General features: G+C 41.7%; 2 protein-coding genes across 2 annotated transcripts in view; one reads left to right on the top strand and one right to left on the bottom strand.

The window, feature by feature from the left end:
• LOC115124099 (butyrophilin-like protein 1) overlaps positions 1 to 27755 on the top strand; it is a 110056-nt gene that overhangs the window by 39884 nt on the left and 42417 nt on the right. The gene's annotated exons all lie outside the window — the stretch shown is intronic.
• On the bottom strand, positions 10630 to 18151 carry LOC135565256 (C-X-C motif chemokine 13-like). Its single transcript, XM_065011359.1, has 4 exons — positions 18064 to 18151; positions 16342 to 16477; positions 11248 to 11328; positions 10630 to 11175 (listed from the first exon to the last, which is right to left on the bottom strand). The coding sequence occupies exons 1-4, from the start codon at positions 18125 to 18127 to the stop codon at positions 11121 to 11123; spliced, it is 336 nt and encodes a 111-aa protein (XP_064867431.1). The 5' UTR covers positions 18128 to 18151; the 3' UTR covers positions 10630 to 11120.

Below are 27755 nucleotides of genomic sequence, written 5' to 3'. Positions count from 1 at the left end.
TCACAAGGAATTAGTATAGGTGTTACCTAACCTAAAATGAACTGGGGTCACAAGGAATTAGTATAGGTGTTACCTAACCTAAAATGAACTGGGGTCACAAGGAATTAGTATAGGTGTTACCTAACCTAAAATGAACTGGGGTCACGAGGAATTAGTATAGGTGTTAACTAACCTAAAATGAACTGGGGTCACAAGGAATTAGTATAGGTGTTACCTAACCTAAAATGAAAGGAATTAGTATAGGTGAACTAAAATGAACTGGGGTCACGAGGGTATAGGTGTTAACTAACCTAAAATGAACTGGGGTCACGAGGAATTAGTATAGGTGTTACCTAACCTAAAATGAACTGGGGTCACGAGGAATTAGTATAGGTGTTACCTAACCTAAAATGAACTGGGGTCACGAGGAATTAGAATAGGTGTTACCTAACCTAAAATGAACTGGGGTCACGAGGAATTAGTATAGGAATTAGTCATAGGTGTTAGTACAGGTGTTACCTAACCTGAAATGAACTGGGGTGACGAGGAATTAGTATAGGTGTTACCTAACCTAAAATGAACTGGGGTCACAAGGAATTAGTATAGGTGTTACCTAACCTAAAATGAACTGGGGTCACAAGGAATTAGTATAGGTGTTACCTAACCTAAAATGAACTGGGGTCACAAGGAATTAGTATAGGTGTTACCTAACCTAAAATGAACTGGGGTCACAAGGAATTAGTATAGGTGTTACCTAACCTAAAATGAACTGGGGTCACAAGGAATTAGTATAGGTGTTACCTAACCTAAAATGAACTGGGGTCACAAGGAATTAGTATAGGTGTTACGTAACCTAAAATGAACTGGGGTCACGAGGAATTAGTATAGGTGTTACCTAACCTAAAATGAACTGGGGTCACGAGGAATTAGTATAGGTGTTACCTAACTTAAAATGAACTGGGGTCACGAGGAATTAGTATAGGTGTTACCTAACCTAAAATGAACTGGGGTCACAAGGAATTAGTATAGGTGTTACCTAACCTAAAATGAACTGGGGTCACAAGGAATTAGTATAGGTGTTACCTAACCTAAAATGAACTGGGGTCACAAGGAATTAGTATAGGTGTTACCTAACCTAAAATGAACTGGGGTCACAAGGAATTAGTATAGGTGTTACCTAACCTAAAATGAACTGGGGTCACAAGGAATTAGTATAGGTGTTACCTAACCTAAAATGAACTGGGGTCACAAGGAATTAGTATAGGTGTTACCTAACCTAAAATGAACTAGGGTCACGAGGAATTAGAATAGGTGTTACCTAACCTAAAATGAACTAGGGTCACAAGGAATTAGTATAGGTGTTACCTAACCTAAAATGAACTGGGGTCACAAGGAATTAGTATAGGTGTTACCTAACCTAAAATGAACTGGGTGTCTAAAATGAACTGGGGTCAAGGAATTAGTATAGGTGTTACCTAACCTAAAATGAACTGGGGTCACGAGGAATTAGTATAGGTGTTACCTAACCTAAAATGAACTGGGGTCACAAGGAATTAGTATAGGTGTTACCTAACCTAAAATGAACTGGGGTCACAAGGAATTAGTATAGGTGTTACCTAACCTAAAATGAACTGGGGTCACAAGGAATTAGTATAGGTGTTACCTAACCTAAAATGAACTAGGGTCACGAGGAATTAGAATAGGTGTTACCTAACCTAAAATGAACTAGGGTCACAAGGAATTAGTATAGGTGTTACCTAACCTAAAATGAACTGGGGTCACAAGGAATTAGTATAGGTGTTACCTAACCTAAAATGAACTGGGGTCACAAGGAATTAGTACAGGTGTTACCTAACCTAAAATGAACTAGTATAGGTGTTACCTAACCTAAAATGAACTGGGGTCACAAGGAATTAGTATAGGTGTTACCTAACCTAAAATGAACTGGGGTCACAAGGAATTAGTATAGGTGTTACCTAACCTAAAATGAACTGGGGTCACAAGGAATTAGTACAGGTGTTACCTAACCTAAAATGAACTGGGGTCACAAGGGAATTAGTATAGGTGTTACCTAACCTAAAATGAACTGGGGTCATGAGGAATTAGTATAGGTGTTACCTAACCTAAAATGAACTGGGGTCACGAGGAATTAGTAAGGTGTTACCTAACCTAAAATGAACTGGGGTTAGTATAGGTGTTACCTAACCTAAAATGAACTGGGGTCACGAGGAATTAGTATAGGTGTTACCTAACCTAAAATGAACTGGGGTCATGAGGAATTAGTATAGGTGTTACCTAACCTAAAATGAACTGGGGTCACAAGGAATTAGTATAGGTGTTACCTAACCTAAAATGAACTGGGGTCACGAGGAATTAGTATAGGTGTTACCTAACCTAAAATGAACTGGGGTCACGAGGAATTAGTACAGGTGTTACCTAACCTAAAATGAACTGGGGTCACAAGGAATTAGTATAGGTGTTACCTAACCTAAAATGAACTGGGGTCAAGAGGAATTAGTATAGGTGTTACCTAACCTAAAATGAACTGGGGTCACAAGGAATTAGTATAGTGTTACCTAACCTAAAATGAACTGGGGTCACAAGGAATTAGTATAACCTAACCTAAAATGAACTGGGGTCACAAGGAATTAGTATAGGTGAACCTAAAATGAACTGGGGTCACAAGGAATTGTAGGTGTTACCTAACCTAAAATGAACTGGGGTCACAAGGAATTAGTATAGGTGTTACCAAACCTAAAATGAACTGGGGTCACAAGGAATTAGTACAGGTGTTACCAAACCTAAAATGAACTGGGGTCACAAGGAATAGTATAGGTGTTACCTAACCTAAAAACTGGGGTCACAAGGAATTAGTATAGGTGTTACCTAACCTAAAATGAACTGGGTGTTACCTAACCTAAAATGAACTTCAAGAGGAATTAGTATAGGTGTTACCTAACCTAAAATGAACTGGGGTGCACAAGGAATTAGTATAGGTGTTACCTAACCTAAAATGAACTGGGGTCACGAGGAATTAGTATTGGTGTAACCTAACCTAAAATGAACTGGGGTCACGAGTTATTAGTACAGGTGTTACCTAACCCTTAATGAACTGGGGTCACGAGTTATTAGTACAGGTGTTACCTAACCCTTAATGAACTGGGGTCACAAGGAATTAGTATTGGTGTAACCTAACCTAAAATGAACTGGGGTCACGAGGAATTAGTACAGGTGTTACCTAACCCTTAATGAACTGGGGTCACAAGGAATTAGTATAGGTGTTACCTAACCTAAAATGAACTGGGGTCACAAGGAATTAGTATAGGTGTTACCTAACCTAAAATGAACTGGGGTGACGAGGAATTAGTATAGGTGTTACCTAACCTAAAATGAACTGGGGTCACGAGGAATTAGTACAGGTGTTACCTAACCCTTAATGAACTGGGGTAATAGGAATTAGTATAGGTGTTACCAAACCTAAAATGAACTGGGGTCACGAGGAATTTGAATAGGTGTTACCTAACCTAAAATGAACTGGGGTCACAAGGAATTAGTATAGGTGTTACCTAACCTAAAATGAACTGGGGTTATGGGTTAGATGTAGTGATAGAGTATAGTGTGTTATGGGTTAGATGTAATGATAGAGTATAGTGTGTTATGGGTTAGATGTAGTGATAGAGGAGTATAGTGTCTTATGGGTTAGATGTAATGATAGAGTATAGTGTGTTATGGGTTAGATATTATGATAGAGTATAGTGTGTTATGGGTTAGATGTAATGATAGAGGAGTATAGTGTCTTATGGGTTAGATGTACTGATAGAGGAGTATAGTGTCTTATGGGTTAGATGTAATGATAGAGTATAGTGTGTTATGGGTTAGATGTAATGATAGAGTATAGTGTGTTATGGGTTAGATGTAATGATAGAGTATAGTGTGTTATGGGTTAGATGTAATGATAGAGTATAGTGTGTTATGGGTTAGATGTAATGATAGAGTATAGTGTGTTATGGGTTAGATGTAATGATAGAGTATAGTGTGTTATGGGTTAGATGTAGTGATAGAGTATAGTGTGTTATGGGTTAGATGTAATGATAGAGTATAGTGTGTTATGGGTTAGATGTAATGATAGAGTATAGTGTGTTATGGGTTAGATGTAGTGATAGATGAGTATCATTCCCAGAGACTGTATATTGCTACAGGACATAGCTCATAGAAGAGGGAGGACAGCTAACTGTACACAATATGGGGATTTAGTTGAACATTACACCTACCCAGATCATGGTGAGAGTAGAAGAGATACCAGTGGCATTTCAGACATTATGGTAAACCTTCAGGACACCTGTGAGTTTTGTTAGGTTGGATATTATTAACAACTCATTCATGTTTTCTCCCATTTCTAACAGTAACTGAAGGAGTAGTAGAGACAGTAACTGAAGGAGTAGTAAGGACAGTAACTGAAGGAGCTGTAGGGACAGTAACTGAATGAGTAGTAGGGACAGTAACTGAAGGAGTAGTAGGGACAGTAACTGAAGGAGCAGTAGGGACAGTAACTGAAGGAGCTGTAGGGACAGTAACTGAAGGAGCTGTAGAGACAGTAACTGAAGGAGCTGTAGAGACAGTAACTGAATGAGTAGTAGGGACAGTAACTGAAGTAGCTGTTGGGACAGTAACTGAAGGAGTAGTACGGACAGTAACTGAAGGAGCTGTAGGGCCAGTAACTGAAGGAGCTGTAGGGACAGAAACTGAAGGAGCTGTAGGGACAGTAACTGAAGGAGCTGTAGGGACAGTCACTGAAGGAGTAGTAGGGACAGTAACTGAAGGAGTAGGAGGGACAGTAACTGAAGAAGCTGTAAGGACAGTAACTGAAGGAGCAGTACGGACAGTAACTGAAGGAGCTGTTGGGACAGTAACTGAAGGAGTAGTACGGACAGTAACTGAAGGAGCTGAGGGCCAGTAACTGAAGGAGCTGTAGGGACAGAAACTGAAGGAGCTGTAGGGACAGTAACTGAAGGAGCTGTAGAGACAGTAACTGAAGGAGCTGTAGGGACGGTAACTGAAGGAGTAGTAGGGACAGTAACTGAAGTAGCTGTTGGAACAGTAACTGAAGGAGTAGTACGGACAGTAACTAAAGGAGTAGCAGGGACAGTAACTGAAGGAGCTGTAGGGACAGTAACTGAAGGAGCTGTAGGGACAGTAACTGAAGGAGTAGTAGAGACATTAACTGAAGGAGTATTAGGGACAGTAACTGAAGTAGTAGCAGGGACAGTAACTGAAGGAGCTGTAGGGACAGTAACTGAAGGAGTAGTAGGGACAGTAACTGAAGGAGCTGTAGGGACAGTAACTGAAGGAGCTGTAGGGACAGTAACTGAAGGAGCTGTAGGGACAGTAACTGAAGGAGCTGTAGGGACAGTAACTGAAGGAGTAGCAGGGACAGTAACTGAAGGAGAAGCAGGGACAGTAACTGAAGTAGTAGCAGGGACAGTAACTGAAGGAGCTGTAGGGACAGTAACTGAAGGAGTAGCAGGGAGAGTAACTGAAGGAGAAGCAGGGACAGTAACTGAAGGAGTAGCAGGGACAGTAACTGAAGAAGCTGTAGGGACAGTAACTGAAGGAGCTGTAGAGACAGTAACTGAAGGAGAAGTAGGGACAGTAACTGAAGGAGCTGTAGGGACAGTCACTGAAGGAGTAGTAGGGACAGTAACTGAAGGAGTAGCAGGGAGAGTAACTGAAGGAGAAGCAGGGACAGTAACTGAAGGAGTAGCAGGGACAGTAACTGAAGAAGCTGTAGGGACAGTAACTGAAGGAGCAGTAGGGATAGTAACTGAAGGAGCTGTAGGGACAGTAACTGAAGGAGTAGCAGGGACAGTAACTGTAGGAGCTGTAGGGACAGTAACTGAAGAAGCTGTAGGGACAGTAACTGAAGGAGTAGTAGGGACATTAACTGAAGGAGTATTAGGGACAGTCACTGAAGTAGTAGTAGGGACAGTAACTGAAGGAGTAGGAGGGACAGTAACTGAAGAAGCTGTAGAGACAGTAACTGAATGAGTAGTAGGGACAGTAACTGAAGGAGCAGTACGGACAGTAACTGAAGGAGCTGTAGGGACAGTAACTGAAGGAGTAGTAGGGACAGTAACTGAAGGAGTAGTAGGGACAATAACTGAAGGAGCTGTAGGGAAAGTAACTGAAGGAGTAGTAGGGCCAGTAACTGAAGGAGCTGTAGGGCCAGTAACTGAAGGAGCTGTATGGCCAGTAACTGAATGAGTAGTAGGGACAGTAACTGAAGTAGCTGTTGGGACAGTAACTGAAGGAGTAGTACGGACAGTAACTGAAGGAGCTGTTGGGACAGTAACTGAAAGGAAGGAGCTGTAGGGACAGTAACTGAAGGAGCTGTAGGAGCTGTAGGGACAGGCCAGTAACTGAAGGAGCTGTAGGGACAGTAACTGAAGGAGCTGTAGGGATAGTAACTGAAGGAGCTGTAGGGACAGTAACTGAAGGAGCTGTAGGGACAGTAACTGAAGTAGTAGCAGGGACAGTAACTGAAGGAGCTGTAGGGACAGTAACTGAAGGAGTAGTAGGGACAGTAACTGAAGGAGCTGTAGGGACAGTAACTGAAGGAGCTGTAGGGACAGTAACTGAAGGAGTAGCAGGGACAGTAACTGAAGGAGAAGCAGGGACAGTAACTGAAGGAGTAGCAGGGACAGTAACTGAAGTAGTAGCAGGGATAGTAACTGAAGGAGCTGTAGGGACAGTAACTGAAGGAGTAGCAGGGAGAGTTACTGAAGGAGAAGCAGGGACAGTAACTGAAGGAGTAGCAGGGACAGTAACTGAAGAAGCTGTAGGGACAGTAACTGAAGGAGCTGTAGGGACAGTAACTGAAGGAGTAGCAGGGACAGTGACTGAAGGAGCTGTAGGGACAGTGACTGAAGGAGCTGTAGAGACAGTAACTGAAGGAGCTGTAGAGACAGTAACTGAAGGAGCTGTAGAGACAGTAACTGAAGGAGAAGTAGGGACAGTAACTGAAGGAGCCGTAGGGACAGTCACTGAAGGAGTAGTAGGGACAGTAACTGAAGTAGCTGTTGGGACAGTAACTGAAGGACTAGTACGGACAGTAACTGAAGGAGTAGCAGGGACAGTAAGTGAAGGAGCTGTAGGGACAGTAACTGAAGGAGCTGTAGGGACAGTAACTGAAGGAGTAGTAGAGACAGTAACTGAAGGAGTATTAGGGACAGTAACTGAAGTAGTAGCAGGGACAGTAACTGAAGGAGCTGTAGGGACAGTAACTGAAGGAGTAGTAGGGAGTAACTGAAGGAGCTGTAGGGACAGTAACTAAAGGAGTAGCATGGAGAGTAACTGAAGAAGTAACTGTAGGGACAGTAACTGAAGAAAGGAGTGAAGGAGCAGTAGGGATAGTAACTGAAGGAGCTGTAGGGACAATAACTGAAGGAGCTGTAGGGACAGTCACTGAAGCAGTAGTAGGGACAGTAACTGAAGGAGTAGGAGGGACAGTAACTGAAGAAGCTGTAGAGACAGTAACTGAATGAGTAGTAGGGACAGTAACTGAAGGAGCAGTACGGACAGTAACTGAAGGAGCTGTAGGGACAGTAACTGAAGGAGTAGTAGGGACAGTAACTGAAGGAGTAGTAGGGACAATAACTGAAGGAGCTGTAGGGCCAGTAACTGAAGGAGCTGTATGGCCAGTAACTGAAGGAGCTGTAGGGACAGTAACTGAATGAGTAGTAGGGACAGTAACTGAAGTAGCTGTTGGGACAGTAACTGAAGGAGTAGTACGGACAGTAACTGAAGGAGCTGTAGGGCCAGTAACTGAAGGAGCTGTAGGGACAGAAACTGAAGGAGCTGTAGGGACAGTAACTGAAGGAGCTGTAGAGACAGTAACTGAAGGAGCTGTAGGGACAGTAACTGAAGGAGTAGTAGGGACAGTAACTGAAGTAGCTGTTGGGACAGTAACTGAAGGAGTAGTACGGACAGTAACTGAAGGAGTAGCAGGGACAGTAACTGAAGGAGCTGTAGGGACAGTAACTGAAGGAGCTGTAGGGACAGTAACTGAAGGAGTAGTAGAGACATTAACTGAAGGAGTATTAGGGACAGTAACTGAAGTAGTAGCAGGGACAGTAACTGAAGGAGCTGTAGGGACAGTAACTGAAGGAGTAGTAGGGACAGTAACTGAAGGAGCTGTAGGGACAGTAACTGAAGGAGCTGTAGGGACAGTAACTGAAGGAGTAGCAGGGAGAGTAACTGAAGGAGAAGCAGGGACAGTAACTGAAGGAGTAGCAGGGACAGTAACTGAAGTAGTAGCAGGGACAGTAACTGAAGGAGCTGTAGGGACAGTAACTGAAGGAGTAGCAGGGAGAGTTACTGAAGGAGAAGCAGGGACAGTAACTGAAGGAGTAGCAGGGACAGTAACTGAAGGAGTAGCAGGGACAGTAACTGAAGAAGCTGTAGGGGTAACTGAAGGTAACTGAAGGAGCTGTAGGGACAGTAACTGAAGGAGCTGTAGGGACAGTAACTGAAGGATCTGTAGAGACAGTAACTGAAAGGAGCTGTAGAGACAGTAACTGAAGGAGAAGTAGGGACAGTAACTGAAGGAGCCGTAGGGACAGTCACTGAAGGAGTAGTAGGGACAGTAACTGAAGTAGCTGTTGGGACAGTAACTGAAGGACTAGTACGGACAGTAACTGAAGGAGTAGCAGGGACAGTAAGTGAAGGAGCTGTAGGGACAGTAACTGAAGGAGCTGTAGGGACAGTAACTGAAGGAGTAGTAGAGACAGTAACTGAAGGAGTATTAGGGACAGTAACTGAAGTAGTAGCAGGGACAGTAACTGAAGGAGCTGTAGGGACAGTAACTGAAGGAGTAGTAGGGACAGTAACTGAAGGAGCTGTAGGGACAGTAACTAAAGGAGTAGCATGGAGAGTAACTGAAGGAGAAGCAGGGACAGTAACTGAAGGAGTAGCAGGGACAGTAACTGAAGAAGCTGTAGGGACAGTAACTGAAGGAGCAGTAGGGATAGTAACTGAAGGAGCTGTAGGGACAGTAACTGAAGGAGTAGCAGGGACAGTAACTGTAGGAGCTGTAGGGACAGTAACTGAAGAAGCTGTAGGGACAGTAACTGAAGGAGTAGTAGGGACAATAACTGAAGGAGCTGTAGGGAAAGTAACTGAAGGAGTAGTAGGGACAGTAACTGAAGGAGCTGTAGGGCCAGTAACTGAAGGAGCTGTAGGGACAGTAACTGAAGGAGCTGTAGAGACAGTAACTGAAGGAGCTGTAGGGACAGTAACTGAAGGAGCTGTAGGGACAGTAACTGAACGAGAAGTAGGGACAGTAACTGAAGGAGTAGTAGGGACAGTAACTGAAGGAGCTGTAGGGACAGTAACTGAAGGAGCTGTAGAGACAGTAACTGAAGGAGCTGTAGGGACAGTAACTGAAGGAGCTGTAGGGACAGTAACTGAAGGAGCTGTAGGGACAGTAACTGAAGGAGTAGTAGGGACAGTAACTGAAGGAGCTGTAGGGACAGTAACTGAAGGAGCTGTAGAGACATTTTTGTGGAACCCAGCAGGAAAGTATCCTGGAGGCATAGAGTCAGGTGAAGAGAGAGTGGGACTTGTCATGGTCTCAGACTTTGGTTTTCATGCATATATAATTATGCATCGCTTATCACATTGTTAATACTGTTATGTTTTATGTCTTTTTGTTGCTTTCCAAGTCTTGTGCAGTTCACTCTCTTAGGAACCAGAAGGGGAAAGTGGAGAGACTAAAAGCTGCTCCAGCTACCATTGAAGGAGACAGCAGATTCAGCTGGAATGGCATTTTGTGGTGTGATCAACATTCAGAGGCCATAAGTCTGTGGATTAGGTGAAGGAGGGGTTGAGGTCAGGAGGTGAGGACAGGTCACCTGAAGGGAGGAATAAAGGTTTGGTTTCCTGTTTCCCTTTTTTCTCTCTTCCTGTAGAACCATAAAATGAAAGGATTGGAGAGAAGGAGGAGTGTCTTAATAAGTGGGATATAAATATCTGGAAGGGACAAATGTTGTGTTGTCTGAATTACAGCTGTACAGAACCTCTGGGAAGAATTCAACTTGGTTAAAGCTTCTCTAGTGTCTGTGGGTTATTTACTCTGAAAAATAAGAACCTACCAATACATACTGAGATCATTTCAGATAAACTAATTCACTTGGTATTGGAATCATATTGTAATAGAATCCATTGGTATCACATTGGTATTACATTGGTATCACATTGGTATCACATTGGTATCACATTGGTATCACATTGGTGTCACATTGGTATCACATTGGTATCACATTGGTATCACATTGGTATCACATTGGTATCACATTGGTATCACATTGGTGTCACATTGGCGTCACATTGGTGTCACATTGGTATCACATTGGTATCACATTGGTATCACATTGGTATTACATTGGTATCACATTGGTATCACAGTGGTGTCACATTGGTGTCACATTGGTATCACATTGGTGTCACATTGGTATCACATTGGTATCACATTGGTGTCACATTGGTATTACATTGGTATCACATTGGTATCACATTGGTGTCACATTGGTATCACATTGGTATCACATTGGTATCACATTGGTATCACATTGGTATCACATTGGTATCATCACATTGGTGTCACATTGGTATTACATTGGTATCACATTGGTATCACATTGGTGTCACATTGGTATCACATTGGTATCACATTGGTATCACATTGGTGTCACATTGGTATCACATTGGTATCACATTGGTATCACATTGGTGTCACATTGGTATCACATTGGTATCACATTGGTATCACATTGGTATCACATTGGTGTCACATTGGCATCACATTGGCATCACATTGGTATCACATTGGCATCACATTGGTATCACAGTGGTGTCACATTGGTGTCACACTGGTATCACATTGGTATCACATTGGTATCACATTGGTATCACATTGGTATCACATTGGTATCACATTGGCATCACATTGGAGTCACATTGGTATCACATTGGAGTCACATTGGTGTCACATTGGAGTCACATTGGTATCACATTGGTGTCACATTGGTATTACATTGGTTTCACATTTCCATTTTAGCTCCAACTTGATACATTCCTGTTCCAATTCACTCAATGGTGGTTGAGATGGGAAGTTCTGCACTTCTCTTCTTCTTGTTGGTACTGTAGAAAGAGATGGTCTGTGTTAAAGTCAACAAACGTGTGTGTGTGTGTGTGTGTGTGTGTTGTATTTACCTTTGTAACTTGACAATGACTTTGTTGATCCATCTTGCATCTGGAGTCACACAGACGGTGGCTTTGTCCTTCTTGGTAACGCTGATGAATGAAGGGAGGGATATATATTACAGCGTCACCATGGTTACATATCATACACTGCAGAATTGAACCTATCAGAAAACGTCAATATGAACGTACACATATTTAGCAGATGTTATTATGGCTGTAGTGAAATGGTTGTGTTCCCAGCTCCAACAGTGCAGTAATATCTAACAATACACACACATCTGAGTAAAAGAATGGATTTAAGAAATCTATTTATTTGTATCTTTATTTAACCAGGCAAGTCCGTTAAGAACAAATTCTTATTTTCAATGACGGCCTAGGAACAGTGGGTTAACTGCCTGTTCAGGGGCAGAACGACAGATTTGTACCTTGCAACCTTCAGGTCACTAGGCCAACGCTCTAACCACTAGGCTACCCTGCCACCTCTACACTCTAACCACTAGGCTACCCTGCCGCCTCTACACTCTAACCACTAGGCTACCCTGCCACCTCTACACTCTAACCACTAGGCTACCCTGCCACCTCTACACTCTAACCACTAGGCTACCCTGCCACCTCTACACTCTAACCACTAGGCTACCCTGCCACCTCTACACTCTAACCACTAGGCTACCCTGCCGCCTCTACACTCTAACCACTAGGCTACCCTGCCGCCCCAATAAATATTAGGATGAGCAAAGTCGGAGTCCTGTATATGTAAATGTATGTATAGATACAGTACCAGTTAAAAGTTTGGACACACCTACTCATTTCAGGGTTTTTCTTTATTTTTACTATTTTCTACATTGTAGAATAATAGTGAAGACATCAAAACTATGAAATAATACATATGGAATCATGTAGTAACCCAAAAAGTGTTAAACAAATCAAAATATATTTTATATTTGAGATTGTTCAAAGTAGCCACCCTTTGCCTTGATGACAGCTTTTCCCACTCTTGACATTCCTTGGACCTCATGGCTTGGTTTTTGCTCTGACAGGCACTGACAACTGTAGGACCTTTATATAGACAGGTGTGAGATGTTCCAAATCATGTCTAATCAATTGAATTTACCACAGGTGGACTCCAATCAAGTTGTAGAAACATCTCAAGGATAATCAATGGAAACAGGATGCATCTAAACTCAATGTAGAGTCTCATAGCAAAGCGTCTGAATACTTATGTAAATAAGGTGTTTCTGTTTTTTAAATTTTTAATCCATTTCCTAAAATGTCTAAACACCTGTTTTCTCTTTGTTATTATGGAGTATTGTGTGTAAATTGATGAGGACAAATTTTTATTTAATCCACTTTAGAAAAAGGCTGTAAACATAATAAAATGTGGAAAAAGTCAAGGGGTCTGAAAACTTTCTGAATACACTGTATGTATATGTATACATGTGTGATTGAATGTAGAGTCATTGTGGACAGAATGTGGATAGAATATATAGTGCATCTGTAGAATAGGTAGCATATAATAGTATATGTACAGCAATAGTTGAATAGGATGGCCTTGACTAGAAAAACATATTTGTAATCTGTGATTGTCTGGAGTCCCTGCCACATACTGAGTTTCGGGGGGAATTGCTGTAGGCTATCACTGCAAATGCCCACATTTATTACAATGTCTTAGCCTTGGTTACGAATAGGAACATTGAACTCATCATCAGTGACTAATGACTGGTTTGCATAGCATGCAGTAAAGCAACTATACTGACTAATTAATTTCCCCTCCACCACGACCGATCCCCCACGCTTCTTCCCCTTATGCATTAGAAAACCACAGTTTAGCGCTTCGTTCAAGACCTCGCTGACTGACTCACATGATCTATGTGTGAAGACAATGACAGCCACCATGGGTTTTAGGTGCGGTTTCCAAGACAACAGATGAAGCCTGAACAACAACAACAAGCATGGAGATTCCACTGGGCCAGTGGTTACCAACCAATCGATCGCCATCGACTTCAAGGCATTCCTAGTCCATCACCAAACATTTCTGTAGAAAATCATATGAAAAAGGATTGCGGTTCTTCTTTTTTAAATTCTTGTTGCGCTGTTACCGGAAGGTGCACTTCAGAAGCCTTGTGCACCGGGTAGACAAACTGTTCCCAGTTTAAACCATTTCATTTGTCAGACCAACTCCACCTAACCGGCGGACAGGAAGATCTGTGGATAAATCTAGTGAGTCTAACTGCGCTGGCCAATCGTATAGCTCAAATCACTGTGCCGACAGCTTCCACAACCCCACGCAAAGTTTGATACCAGCCTATGTAAGATTTCATAACTTTTAAAACCATGACCAGAGAGAAATGATCAAAGAATACAGTTTTTATGAGTGAGTTCATGTTTAAGTTTTCATTCTGCTCTGTCACTGTTTTGATTCAACACTATTACATAATATAAAACATGTTTCTCTCTACTTCCACTCACACTGTAATGAATGAGTAGCCAAGTGTATCGACAGCGCTGTGTTTCTATCATTATTAGCATCTCGTCCTGTCTATTTTAATAGGGAGGGATATTATACTTTCTCTGGTCAGAGGAACAACATGAATTTGTGTCTGAAAGCAGATGCGGTGTGACTCGACTTTAGCCATCAGGTGGAAGACGTTGTCCCCTCTCTCTGGTCAGTCTCACCTCTCTCTGGTCAGTCTCACCTCTCTCTGGTCAGTCTCCCCTCTCTCTGGTCAGTCTCACCTCTCTCTGGTCAGTCTCACCTCTCTCTGGTCAGTCTCACCTCTCTCTGGTCAGTCTCACCTCTCTCTAGTCAGTCTCACCTCTCTCTGGTCAGTCTCCCCTCTCTCTGGTCAGTCTCACCTCTCTCTGGCCAGTCTCACCTCTCTCTGGTCAGTCTCACCTCTCTCCGGTCAGGCTCACCTCTCTCCGGTCAGTCTCACCTCTCTCCGGTCAGTCTCACCTCTCTCTGGTCAGTCTCACCTCTCTCTGGTCAGTCTCACCTCTCTCTGGTCAGTCTCACCGCTCTCTGGTCAGTCTCACCTCTCTCTGGTCAGTCTCACCTCTCTCTGGTCAGTCTCACCTCTCTCTGGTCAGTCTCACCTCTCTGGTCAGTCTCACCTCTCTCTGGTCAGTCTCACCTCTCTCTGGTCAGGCTCACCTCTCTCTGGTCAGTCTCACCTCTCTCTGGTCAGTCTCACCTCTCTCTGGTCAGGCTCACCTCTCTCTGGTCAGTCTCACCTCTCTCTGGTCAGTCTCACCTGACTCTGGTCAGTCTCACCTCTCTCTGGTCAGTCTCACCTCTCTCTAATCATTCTCACCTCTCTCTAATCCATCTCACCTCTCTCTAATCCATCTCACCTCTCTCTAGTCAGTCTCACCTCTCTCTAATCAGTCTCACCTCTCTCTAATCAGTCTCACTTCTCTCTGGTCAGTCTCACCTCTCTCTAGTCAGTCTCACCTCTCTCTAGTCAGTCTCACCGGAGGAAAGGAAGGAGAGAGCAGGACCGTGAGAGGTGGACCCTCTGCTCTTCTCTCCCTCCCTCCGCTGAGACTAATGCGGAGTTCAAAACTACTGGGAACTCTGAAATCTCAGACTTCCGACTTCAGTGTGTTCAAGACAACTGGAAACTGGAAAAAAACGAGACCCGACGAGGAAAAATCATTTTGAACGGTCATCCGGCTCTAAATTCCAAGTCGGTAACTGAGACATCTTTCTAGATCTCCAACTTTCCAACCTGAAGTTCGTTGACTTCATGATTTGACCTAGTTTATCTCCCAGAGTTCCCAGTTGTCTTGAAAGCACCATGACAGATGCAGATACCATCAGTCCAGTAAAATAAAAGCCAATTATTTCAATTTCTGCTCAGCTGTGCCTCGCAAGTGGTCCACCAACTGATCTGTTTTGGAATCAAAGCTCAAGTTGTGAAATATAATATTGTCTGAGAATAACAATATTGTCAGGACAGGCAAATACACACGTAGAAAAAGGGTTCCAAAAGGGTTGTTCAGCTGTCCCCATAGGAGAACCCTGTTTGGTTCCAGGTAGAACCCTTTTGAGTTCCATGTAGAACCCTTTCCACAGAGGGTTCTACCTGGAAGCAGGAAGGGATTTATTCAAAGGGTTCTCCTATGGGGACAGCTGAACAACCCTTTTGGGTTCTAGATAGCACCTTTTTGTTCTAAGAGTGTAGCCAATATGATGTGATAATGCATTAGGTATACTGTGATAATGTATTAGGCATACTGTAATAATGTATTAAACATACTGTGATAATGTATTATGCTGTGATAATGTAGTATGCATACTGCGATAATGTATTAGGTATACTGTGATAATGTATTATGCTGTGATAATGTAGTAGGTATACTGTGAGAATGTATTAGACATACCGTGATAATGTATTAGGCATACTGTGATAATGTATTGGGTATACTGTGATAATGTATCATGCTGTGATAATGTATTGGGTATACTGTGATAATGTATTAGGCATGCTGTGACAATGTATTAGGAATGCTGTGATAATGTATTATGTATACTGCGATAATGTATTAGACATACTGTGATAATGTATTATGCTGTGATAATGTAGTAGGTATACTGTGATAATGTATTAGGTATACTGCGATAATGTATTAGGCATACTGTGATAATGTATTATGCTGTGATAATGTAGTAGACATACTGTGATAATGTATTATGCATGCCGTGACAATGTATTAGGCATGCTGTGACAATGTATTAGGCATGCTGTGATAATGTATTAGGCATGCTGTGATAATGTATTAGGCATGCTGTGATAATGTATTAGGTATACTGTGATAATGTATTAGGCATGCTGTGACAATGTATTAGGAATGCTGTGATAATGTATTAGGCATGCTGTGATAATGTATTAGGCATGCTGTGATAATGTATTAGGCATGCTGTGATCATGTATTAGGCAGACCAGGTAATGGTATTAGGGCTACTGTACAAGAGAACAGTTTTTATTAGGTTAATGTAACTAAGTCATGTTTAAAAAAAAAAGTTTCAGAAATAGATGTTGGTTTGCTTGTTGACTGTGAAAGGGTTCTTGACTGGTTGCTAGGTGGTGTTCGTTGACTCACATGATCTCTGTTTGACGACAGTGGGCACCTGGAGGTAGGATCTCTATCCTGTGGAACAGCCGAGGAGAGATGAAAGCAGAGGACGTCCGGATGCAGCGACACTTCTGACATGCAGCACAGCCGTTCATGGGGAAAGCTGCAGGGATGAAGACCGGGAATATTACATACAATAACAATATAGTGTTCGAATTTGGGGTTAAAGGTTAAGGTTTAAGGGATAGAGTTAACACCTTTTTATCATCACTAAAAGTTGCACTTTGAAACATGTGAATGTTACAAAAACAAAACTGATTCTAGATCAGCAGTCTTAGGGCTCTATTCAGTCTGTATCACCGCTGAAGTGTTACAGATTAAATCAAATCAAAGTTTATTTGTCTCGTGCGCCGAATACAACAGGTGTAGTAGACCTTACAGTGAAATGCTGAATACAACAGGTGTAGTAGACCTTACAGTGAAATGCTGAATACAACCGGTGTAGTAGACCTTACAGTGAAATGCTGAATACAACAGGTGTAGTAGACCTTACAGTGAAATGCTGAATACAACAGGTGTAGTAGACCTTACAGTGAAATGCTGAAAACAACAGGTGTAGTAGACCTGACAGTGAAATGCTGAATACAACAGGTGTATTAGACCTCACAGTGAAATGCTGAATACAACAGGTGTAGTAGACCTTACAGTGAAATGCTGAATACAACAGGTGTAGTAGACCTTACAGTGAAATGCTGAATACAACAGGTGTAGTAGACCTTACAGTGAAATGCTGAAAACAACAGGTGTAGTAGACCTGACAGTGAAATGCTGAATACAACAGGTGTATTAGACCTCACAGTGAAATGCTGAATACAACAGGTGTATTAGACCTCACAGTGAAATGCTGAATACAACAGGTGTAGTAGACCTCACAATGAAATGCTGAATACAACAGGTGTAGTAGACCTTACAGTGAAATGCTGAATATAACAGGTGTAGTAGACCTCACAGTGAAATGCTGAATACAACAGGTGTAGTAGACCTCACAGTGAAATGCTGAATACAACAGGTGTAGTAGACCTTACAGTGAAATGCTGAATACAACAGGTGTAGTAGACCTTACAGTGAAATGCTGAATACAACAGGTGTAGTAGACCTCACAGTGAAATGCTGAATACAACAGGTGTAGTAGACCTTACAGTGAAATGCTGAATACAACCGGTAGACCTCACAGTGAAATGCTGAATACAACAGGTGTAGTAGACCTCACAGTGAAATGCTGAATACAACCGGTAGACCTCACAGTGAAATGCTGAATACAACAGGTGTAGTAGACCTCACAGTGAAATGCTTACTTACAGGCTCTAACCAATACTGCAACAAAGGTATTAGGTGAACAATAGGTAAGTAAAGAAATAAAAACACCAGTTAAAAGACAGTGATTGCGTGACAGCAATGTAACGGTAATATCTGATTGAGTCGACATGCAGCGTTTACCGTGAATGCAGTTTCCACTCAGGAACATTACCTTTAAATTTCACTCACGCTGCAACGCAGAACTTCTGCTATACGGATTGAATACAGACCCTACTCTGAGACACTTAACATTGCAGTGGATTGATTGTGAAAATTGGAATTAAATTGTTTAAAAACATAAATTATAACAGGTTTGGTTTGTTGATTGTTCAAGAGTCAAGTTGAACAGATTCATAGATATGTAGATATATAGATAAAGATGCAATATCTCACCTTGAAGAGCCACGAACCAGCAGAGAGTCAGGGACACCAACAGGTAGTGTGGCTTGAAAGGCATCTTGAGTCTGTGTTGGCTGTGGTCGGCTGGTGTCGACTGAAACTGAATGATGTCTCTGGGTTTATATTGCTGCTAAAAAGGAAGTGTGGGGGAATCCCTCGTCTTCACGCAAAATGAAGATCAGACTATTGGAGGATATACAAATCTAGTCAAAACATGGTAAATGCTGAGTAGAACAAGTAGAGATTCAGTGGTTAAGATTGGATAGCGTTTAAAAACTGTATTTCTCATAGACATACAGACAGGTCCATAATTATTGGCTTTGATAAAGATGTTTTTTTAAAGACTATAAAATCAATCATACAAACACTGAGCTATATTTTATGCAAAAAAAAGGGGAAATTATATTTTATACGAATACAATTAATCAGTGAAAGGGATTTGGTTTCATAAGTCATATTTCTTTTCTCTCTCAAAAAGATAGGGGTTAAAATGGCACTGCTGTTTTCAATACCTCACCTTGAGAGGATAATGGCCACTGAGTCTTTTTCTACTATGTTTTATAGGATCTTCTTTTACGCCTCCTACATTAGGTTATGAGAATGAAGAACACATCAGGAGGGATCTTAGACCTGCTACATTAGGTTATGAGAATGAAGAACACATCAGGAGGGATCTTAGACCTGCTACATTAGGTTATGAGAATGAAGAACACATCAGGAGGGATCTTAGACCTGCTACATTAGGTTATGAGAATGAAGAACACATCAGGAGGGATCTTAGACCTGCTACATTAGGTTATGAGAATGAAGAACACATCAGGAGGGATCTTAGACCTGCTACATTAGGTTATGAGAATGAAGAACATATCAGGAGGGATCTTAGACCTGCTACATTAGGTTATGAGAATGAAGAACACATCAGGAGGGATCTTAGACCTGCTACATTAGGTTATGAGAATGAAGAACACATCAGGAGGGATCTTAGACCTGCTACATTAGGTTATGAGAATGAAGAACACATCAGGAGGGATCTTAGACCTGCTACATTAGGTTATGAGAATGAAGAACACATCAGGAGGGATCTTAGACCTGCTACATTAGGTTATGAGAATGAAGAACACATCAGGAGGATCTTAGACCTGCTACATTAGGTTATGAGAATGAAGAACACATCAGGAGGGATCTTAGACCTGCTACATTAGGTTATGAGAATGAAGAACACATCAGGAGGGATCTTAGACCTCCTACATTAGGTTATGAGAATGAAGAACACATCAGGAGGGATCTTAGACCTGCTACATTAGGTTATGAGAATGAAGAACACATCAGGAGGGATCTTAGACCTGCTACATTAGGTTATGAGAATGAAGAACACATCAGGAGGGATCTTAGACCTGCTACATTAGGTTATGAGAATGAAGAACACATCAGGAGGGATCTTAGACCTCAGGAGGGATCTACATTAGGTTATGAGAATGAAGAACACATCAGGAGGGATCTTAGACCTGCTACATTAGGTTATGAGAATGAAGAACACATCAGGAGGGATCTTAGACCTGCTACATTAGGTTATGAGAATGAAGAACACATCAGGAGGGATCTTAGACCTGCTACATTAGGTTATGAGAATGAAGAACACATCAGGAGGGATCTTAGACCTCCTACATTAGGTTATGAGAATGAAGAACACATCAGGAGGGATCTTAGACCTGCTACATTAGGTTATGAGAATGAAGAACACATCAGGAGGGATCTTAGACCTGCTACATTAGGTTATGAGAATGAAGAACACATCAGGAGGGATCTTAGACCTCCTACATTAGGTTATGAGAATGAAGAACACATCAGGAGGGATCTTAGACCTCCTACATTAGGTTATGAGAATGAAGAACACATCAGGAGGGATCTTAGACCTGCTACATTAGGTTATGAGAATGAAGAACACATCAGGAGGGATCTTAGACCTGCTACATTAGGTTATGAGAATGAAGAACACATCAGGAGGGATCTTAGACCTGCTACATTAGGTTATGAGAATGAAGAACACATCAGGAGGGATCTTAGACCTGCTACATTAGGTTATGAGAATGAAGAACACATCAGGAGGGATCTTAGACCTGCTACATTAGGTTATGAGAATGAAGAACACATCAGGAGGGATCTTAGACCTGCTACATTAGGTTATGAGAATGAAGAACACATCAGGAGGGATCTTAGACCTGCTACATTAGGTTATGAGAATGAAGAACACATCAGGAGGGATCTTAGACCTCCTACATTAGGTTATGAGAATGAAGAACACATCAGGAGGGATCTTAGACCTGCTACATTAGGTTATGAGAATGAAGAACACATCAGGAGGGATCTTAGACCATTAGGTTATGAGAATACATCAGGTTATGAGAATAGGTTATGAGAAAGAACACATCAGGAGGGATCTTAGACCTGCTACATTAGGTTATGAGAATGAAGAACACATCAGGAGGGATCTTAGACCTGCTACATTAGGTTATGAGAATGAAGAACACATCAGGAGGGATCTTAGACCTGCTACATTAGGTTATGAGAATGAAGAACACATCAGGAGGGATCTTAGACCTGCTACATTAGGTTATGAGAATGAAGAACACATCAGGAGGGATCTTAGACCTGCTACATTAGGTTATGAGAATGAAGAACACATCAGGAGGGATCTTAGACCTCCTACATTAGGTTATGAGAATGAAGAACACATCAGGAGGGATCTTAGACCTGCTACATTAGGTTATGAGAATGAAGAACACATCAGGAGGGATCTTAGACCTGCTACATTAGGTTATGAGAATGAAGAACACATCAGGAGGGATCTTAGACCTCCTACATTAGGTTATGAGAATGAAGAACACATCAGGAGGGATCTTAGACCTCCTACATTAGGTTATGAGAATGAAGAACACATCAGGAGGGATCTTAGACCTGCTACATTAGGTTATGAGAATGAAGAACACATCAGGAGGGATCTTAGACCTGCTACATTAGGTTATGAGAATGAAGAACACATCAGGAGGGATCTTAGACCTCCTACATTAGGTTATGAGAATGAAGAACACATCAGGAGGGATCTTAGACCTGCTACATTAGGTTATGAGAATGAAGAACACATCAGGAGGGATCTTAGACCTCCTACATTAGGTTATGAGAATGAAGAACACATCAGGAGGGATCTTAGACCTGCTACATTAGGTTATGAGAATGAAGAACACATCAGGAGGGATCTTAGACCTGCTACATTAGGTTATGAGAATGAAGAACACATCAGGAGGGATCTTAGACCTGCTACATTAGGTTATGAGAATGAAGAACATATCAGGAGGGATCTTAGACCTGCTACATTAGGTTATGAGAATGAAGAACATATCAGGAGGGATCTTAGACCTGCTACATTAGGTTATGAGAATGAAGAACATATCAGGAGGGATCTTAGACCTGCTACATTAGGTTATGAGAATGAAGAACACATCAGGAGGGATCTTAGACCTGCTACATTAGGTTATGAGAATGAATCACACATCTGGAGGGATCTTAGACCTGCTACATTAGGTTATGAGAATGAAGAACACATCAGGAGGGATCTTAGACCTGCTACATTAGGTTATGAGAATGAATAACACATCAGGAGGGTTCTTAGACCTGCTACATTAGGTTATGAGAATGAAGAACACATCAGGAGAGATCTTTGACATTTCCTCTATAACAGAGTCTTTCCAGATAGATCCTTGATATCTCTTGTCTGCGCTGATGGACTGCCCTCTTCAATTCAAACCACAGGTTTTCAATGGGGTTCAAGTCTGGAGACTGAGAGGACCTTAACAAACTGTTCATTTTGTGGTCATTTAACAATTTCTTTGCTGATTTTGATTAGTGCTTGGGGTTATTGTCTTCCTGGAAGATCCACTTGTGGCCAAGGTTCAGACCCCTGGAGAGGCAACCAGGTTTTCGGCTAAAATGGCCTGGTACTTGGCAAATTTGATGATGCCATTGAACATAACAAGGGCCCCAGGACAAAATTGAAGGTTAGGGTTAAGGTTATGGTTAGTTTTTAAAAAATCTAATTTTTCAGAAGATAAATGGTAGAAAAAGGCAGAGTTTTTTGACTTTGTGGACAAAAAAAAAGAACAAGCAAAATAGTCCCATAACATCAAAGATCCACCACCATATTTTACAGTTGGTATGAGGTTCCTTTTTAATGGCATCCAACAAATGTAAACACCTGCAGTTTGATAAACGGAAACCGGAGCCATCGGAACCTGTACTATGTTCAGATGACATGAAAATAAAGCTACTTTGGTTCTTCTCATCTTTATCAAGGGTGTCAGTAATTGTGGACCTGACTTTATACACTGCATGTGCAACTACATCTCCTCCTTGGGAATTAATACAGTACTATTTATTATCCTGTCGTATCTTTTCCCTATCAGAATCACTCAGCCACACATTTATCAAGGCTGATAGCTTCATATTACTTGTGTTCTTTTCCCTATCAGAATCACTCAGCCACACATTTATCAAGGCTGATAGGGAAAAGAACACAAGTGATATGAAGCTATCAGAATCACTCAGCCACACATTTATCAAGGCTGATAGCTTCATATTACTTGTGTTCTTTTCTATCAGAATCACTCAGCCACACATTTATCAAGGCTGATAGCTTCATATCACTTGTGTTTAATTTAGATTCATTTCACTTCATCGGGTGCAAGGAACCCAGAATAAGGAACTGAAAATGCTAACAAGCATTAAGATGCCAGACAATGTTTTTTCTATTAGCAGACTGATGGAAAGAGCTCTCTATTGGCCGTGGACTGCCCGGTGAAGATCACATCTAATTTTACATTGTGGTCATTTATCAGACGCTCTTATCCAGAGCGACCTACATATAAGGCTTGTTCCCATTGGCAGTTTGAAATGACTCAAATCCACATTTTTTGCATATCCGATTCTAATCTGTTATTTTTCCTGCAGTCTGAACAGCAAAAAGCACATGGAATTGGACATTTCAAGTCACATTTCAAACCACCTTCATAAGTGATTTTAAGTCAGTTACAAATCTGATTCCTGGCCATGCGACTTGTGTCTGAATGGTCAAATCTGACTTATTTGCCCTCAAGTGGTTTTTAGGCTGTTGTTTGGCATATCTTGTTGCTTCCTAGCTACTCTGTTGACAGTTTGACAAGAACATGAGAGAGCAAACTAGCTTTTTAGTTGTTTACAAACAAATTAGTGAATGTGGTAGAAAGGTAAACAGCTAGCTAGTTGACTGCTGTGGCTAGCTAGCTGACTGCTGTGGCTAGCTAATTGACTGGTGTGACTAGCTAGTTGACTGCTGTGGCTAGCTAGTTGACTGCTGTGGCTAGCTAATTGACTGCTGTGGCTAGCTAATTGACTGCGTTGACTAGCTAGTTGACTGCTGTGGCTAGCTAGTTGACTGCTGTGGCTAGCTAATTGACTGGTGTGACTAGCTAGTCGACTGCTGTGGCTAGCTAAACAACGCTGTGGCTAGCTAATTGACTGGTGTGACTAGCTAGTTGACTGCTGTGGCTAGCTAATTGACTGGTGTGACTAGCTAGTTGACTGCTGTGGCTAGCTAATTGACTGCTGTGGCTAGCTAATTGACTGCTGTGGCTAGCTAGTTGACTGGTGTGACTAGCTAGCTGACTGCTGTGGCTAGCTAATTGACTGGTGTGACTAGCTAGTTGACTGCTGTGACTAGCTAGTTGACTGCTGTGGCTAGCTAGTTGACTGTTGTGGCTAGCTAGTTGACTGCTGTGACTAGCTAGTTGACTGCTGTGGCTAGCTAGTTGACTGTTGTGGATAGCTAATTGACTGCTGTGACTAGCTAGTTGACTGCTGTGGCCGAAAAAGGACTGTTTTGAAAGTTGGATCATCTTGTCCTGTGAGGCTTTAAAGGTGTTCTGACACTATGATTTTGAACATTCAAAGTATGTGGGAAACATCTCTGGCAGGCATTGTCGTCATCTTAGTTTGCTACTTAACTTCTGAGTGATAGGAAGCAGGAGCACCAATCAGCCTACACCACCCGACATACACCCATTGTTAGTGTGACAACTAGCCATGTCAACAAATGAATGCTGTCTGAACACACACCCATCGTTACTATGACAACTAGCCATGTCATCAAATTAATGCTGTCTGAACACACACCCATTGTTAGTGTGACAACTAGCCATGTCAACAAATGAATGCTGTCTGAACACACACCCATTGTTAGTGTGACAACTAGCCATGTCAACAAATGAATGCTGTCTGAACACAAACCCATCGTTACTATGACAACTAGCCATGTCATCAATAGTATAATAACATGGGTAGAATAACATGGGTTGAATAACATGGGTTGAACAACATGGGTATAATAGCATGGGTATAATAACATGGGTTGAATAACATGGGTAGAATAACATGGGTTGAATAACATGGGTATAATAACATGGGTTGAATTTGACCTTTATTTAACTAGGCAAGTCAGTTAAGAACAAATTCTTATTTTCAATGACGGCCTAGGAACAGTGGGTTAACTGCCTGTTCAGGGGCAGAACGACAGATTTGTACCTTGTCAGCTCGGGGATTTGAACTTGCAACCTAACATGGGTTGAATAACATGGGTGAATAACATGGGTATAATAACATGGGTATAATAACATATGTCTTGTAATAAAGGCTGTTATGATCAGATAAAATAGGATTAGATGAAGGCTAGTACAAGTTTATAACAAAGTAATAATGTAATAGTAGCTGTGTTAATATTACTATATTACCATACTTTAATAGTCCCAGACTGACAGTGAGTCTAGTAGATAGGAGGCCTATTATATCAGTACCATCATTATAATACAGGTTTTTTATGGCTTTGCAGAACCAAAAAACTCCATATGGACCAAAGGAGGAAGAAAGCACAGCATTTCACTTTCTTGATTTCACTTTCCCCTCTGAACCAGAATAGAAAGTTAGGCAATATAATGAAACTGAACACGTGTGGGTAAACCACATGCAGCCAGCCCATGTCTGTGTCACCAAAAGGGGAGGGACCAACATGAATTTGTCCAAAAGAAACTTGAATTTTTATTGAAAAGCATGTTTTTGTTCAAAGTTAATGGTTTCCGTTACAAACTGTTTGTTACATTTTTGTTCTGAATGAATAGACCTCCGGGTGTTAAGACCAGTGTCTCCCAATCCTGGTTCTGGAGACCCAAAGGGGAGCACTCACACACCTGATTCAAATCAAAGTTTTGATGATGACTTGATTAGTTGAATCAAGTCTGAGTGCTCGTGCAAACAGCACTTACTGTTATATAGACCTGATAACACTGTTATATAGACCTGATAACACTGTTATATAGACCTGATAACACTGTTATATAGACATTATAACACTGTTATATAGACCTGATAACACTGTTATATAGACATCATACCACTGTTATATAGACCTGATAACACTGTTATATAGACATTATAACACTGTTATATAGACATTATAACACTGTTATATAGACCTGATAACACTGTTATATAGACCTGATAACACTGTTATATAGACCTGATAACACTGTTATATAGACCTGATAACACTGTTATATAGACATCATACCACTGTTATATAGACCTGATAACACTGTTATATAGACATTATAACACTGTTATATAGACATTATAACACTGTTATATAGACATTATAACACTGTTATATAGACCTGATAACACTGTTATATAGACATTATAACACTGTTATATAGACCTGATAACACTGTTATATAGACCTCATAACACTGTTATATAGACATTATAACACTGTTATATAGACCTGATAACACTGTTATATAGACCTCATAACACTGTTATATAGACCTCATAACACTGTTATATAGACCTGATAACACTGTTATATAGACCTGATAACACTGTTATATAGACATTATAACACTGTTATATAGACATTATAACACTGTTATATAGACATTATAACACTAACTGTGAGAATCACACTGTCTCATTCAGTGGAAACTATTGCAGCTCATACTGTAACTATCATGCATGTTGGTCCCAGTAGTTTCCTTTGGAAATGATGAGTGTGTACCTAACCTCATCTGTTTCATAGGTTGGCTGCTGCCGGCTCCCACACTGAAGGCCTGTAGCAGGCTCCCATACTGAAGGACTGTTAGCAGACTCCCACACTAAAGGACTGTTAGCATGCTCCCACACTAAAGGACTGTTAGCAGGCTCCCACACTAAAGGACTGTTAGCAGGCTCCCACACTAAAGGACTGTTAGCAGGCTCCCACACTGAAGGACTGTTAGCAGGCTCCCACACTAAAGGACTGTTAGCAGGCTCCCACACTAAAGGACTGTTAGCAGGCTCCCACACTAAAGGACTGTTAGCATACTCCCACACTAAAGGACCGTTAACAGGCTCCCACACTAAAGGACTGTTAGCATGCTCCCACACTGAAGGACTGTTAACAGGCTCCCATACTAAAGGACTGTTAGCAGACTCCCACACTGAAGGACTGTTAGCAGACTCCCACACTGAAGGACAGTTAGCAGGCTCCCACACTAAAGGACTGTTAGCAGACTCCCACACTGAAGGACTGTTTGCAGGCTCCCACACTAAAGGACTGTTAGCAGGCTCCCACACTGAAGGACTGTTTGCAGACACTCTTATCCAGAGAGACTATCAGTTTAGTGTGTTCATCTGAAGATAGCTAGGTGGGACAAGTTAGACATACCGGAACCAACAAGTTCACCGCACTTTGACATTTAAACGTTGGCGTGCTTCTGCCTGGTTTGTTAGGCCGATATAGTTACAGCTGAGTCATTTAGCAAACATTTTATCCAGAGGGACTCACAGGAGCAGATTAGGGTGAAGTGCTTTGCTCAATGGCACATCGAAAGATTTTTTAACTAGTCTGCTCAGGGATTCGAACCAGAGACCGTGACACTCACTGGCCCAACATTCTTAACCACTAGGCCACCCATAATGACAAGAGGAAGTGCAGAGTGGAAATGATGTGTGTGTTGAATGGCTGCAGACCAGAGGCAGCAGGCCTTTTCAGTAAACCTACTCATATCACTATCCTGGGCACTGCCTCTGTTTGATGAGTTGAGCAAAACGCTTTTTTTTTTGTGACCATCAGTATGGCTTTGAAACCAAACTGAAGTTCATTTTGTGCTGTGGTCTTAGTGATGGTGAGACTGATCTGTGGTGTCAATTCCGGTTCAAGAGGCGACCGGGTTCAAGATGAACGATCATTGCACTAGCAAACACTTGAGTGGAGAGAGAAGAACTGTGGTAAATCGAGCAGAGGATGGTGCAGCGAGGGCAGGCCAGTGTGGTGCGCGCAAATTAAAAGCCATGTCCCTGTTGTTTGTCCTTCGGTTGAGGGGAGTCGTCACTGGTGTCCCTCTATCTACATCTACAGATGATATTAAAGAACATGTGAAGGGAGTCATCACTGGTGTCCCTCTATCTACATCTACAGATGATATTAAAGAACATGTGAAGGGAGTCATCACTGGTGTCCCTCTATCTACATCTACAGATGATATTAAAGAACATGAGGAGTCATCACTGGTGTCCCTCTATCTACATCTACAGATGATATTAAAGAACATTGAAGGAGTCTCAGATCT

Source organism: Oncorhynchus nerka, linkage group LG27 (genome assembly GCF_034236695.1).
Source record: "Oncorhynchus nerka isolate Pitt River linkage group LG27, Oner_Uvic_2.0, whole genome shotgun sequence".
In the NCBI taxonomy this organism is placed as follows: Eukaryota; Metazoa; Chordata; class Actinopteri; order Salmoniformes; family Salmonidae; genus Oncorhynchus; species Oncorhynchus nerka.
This window is presented reverse-complemented; position numbering and strand designations above follow the sequence as displayed.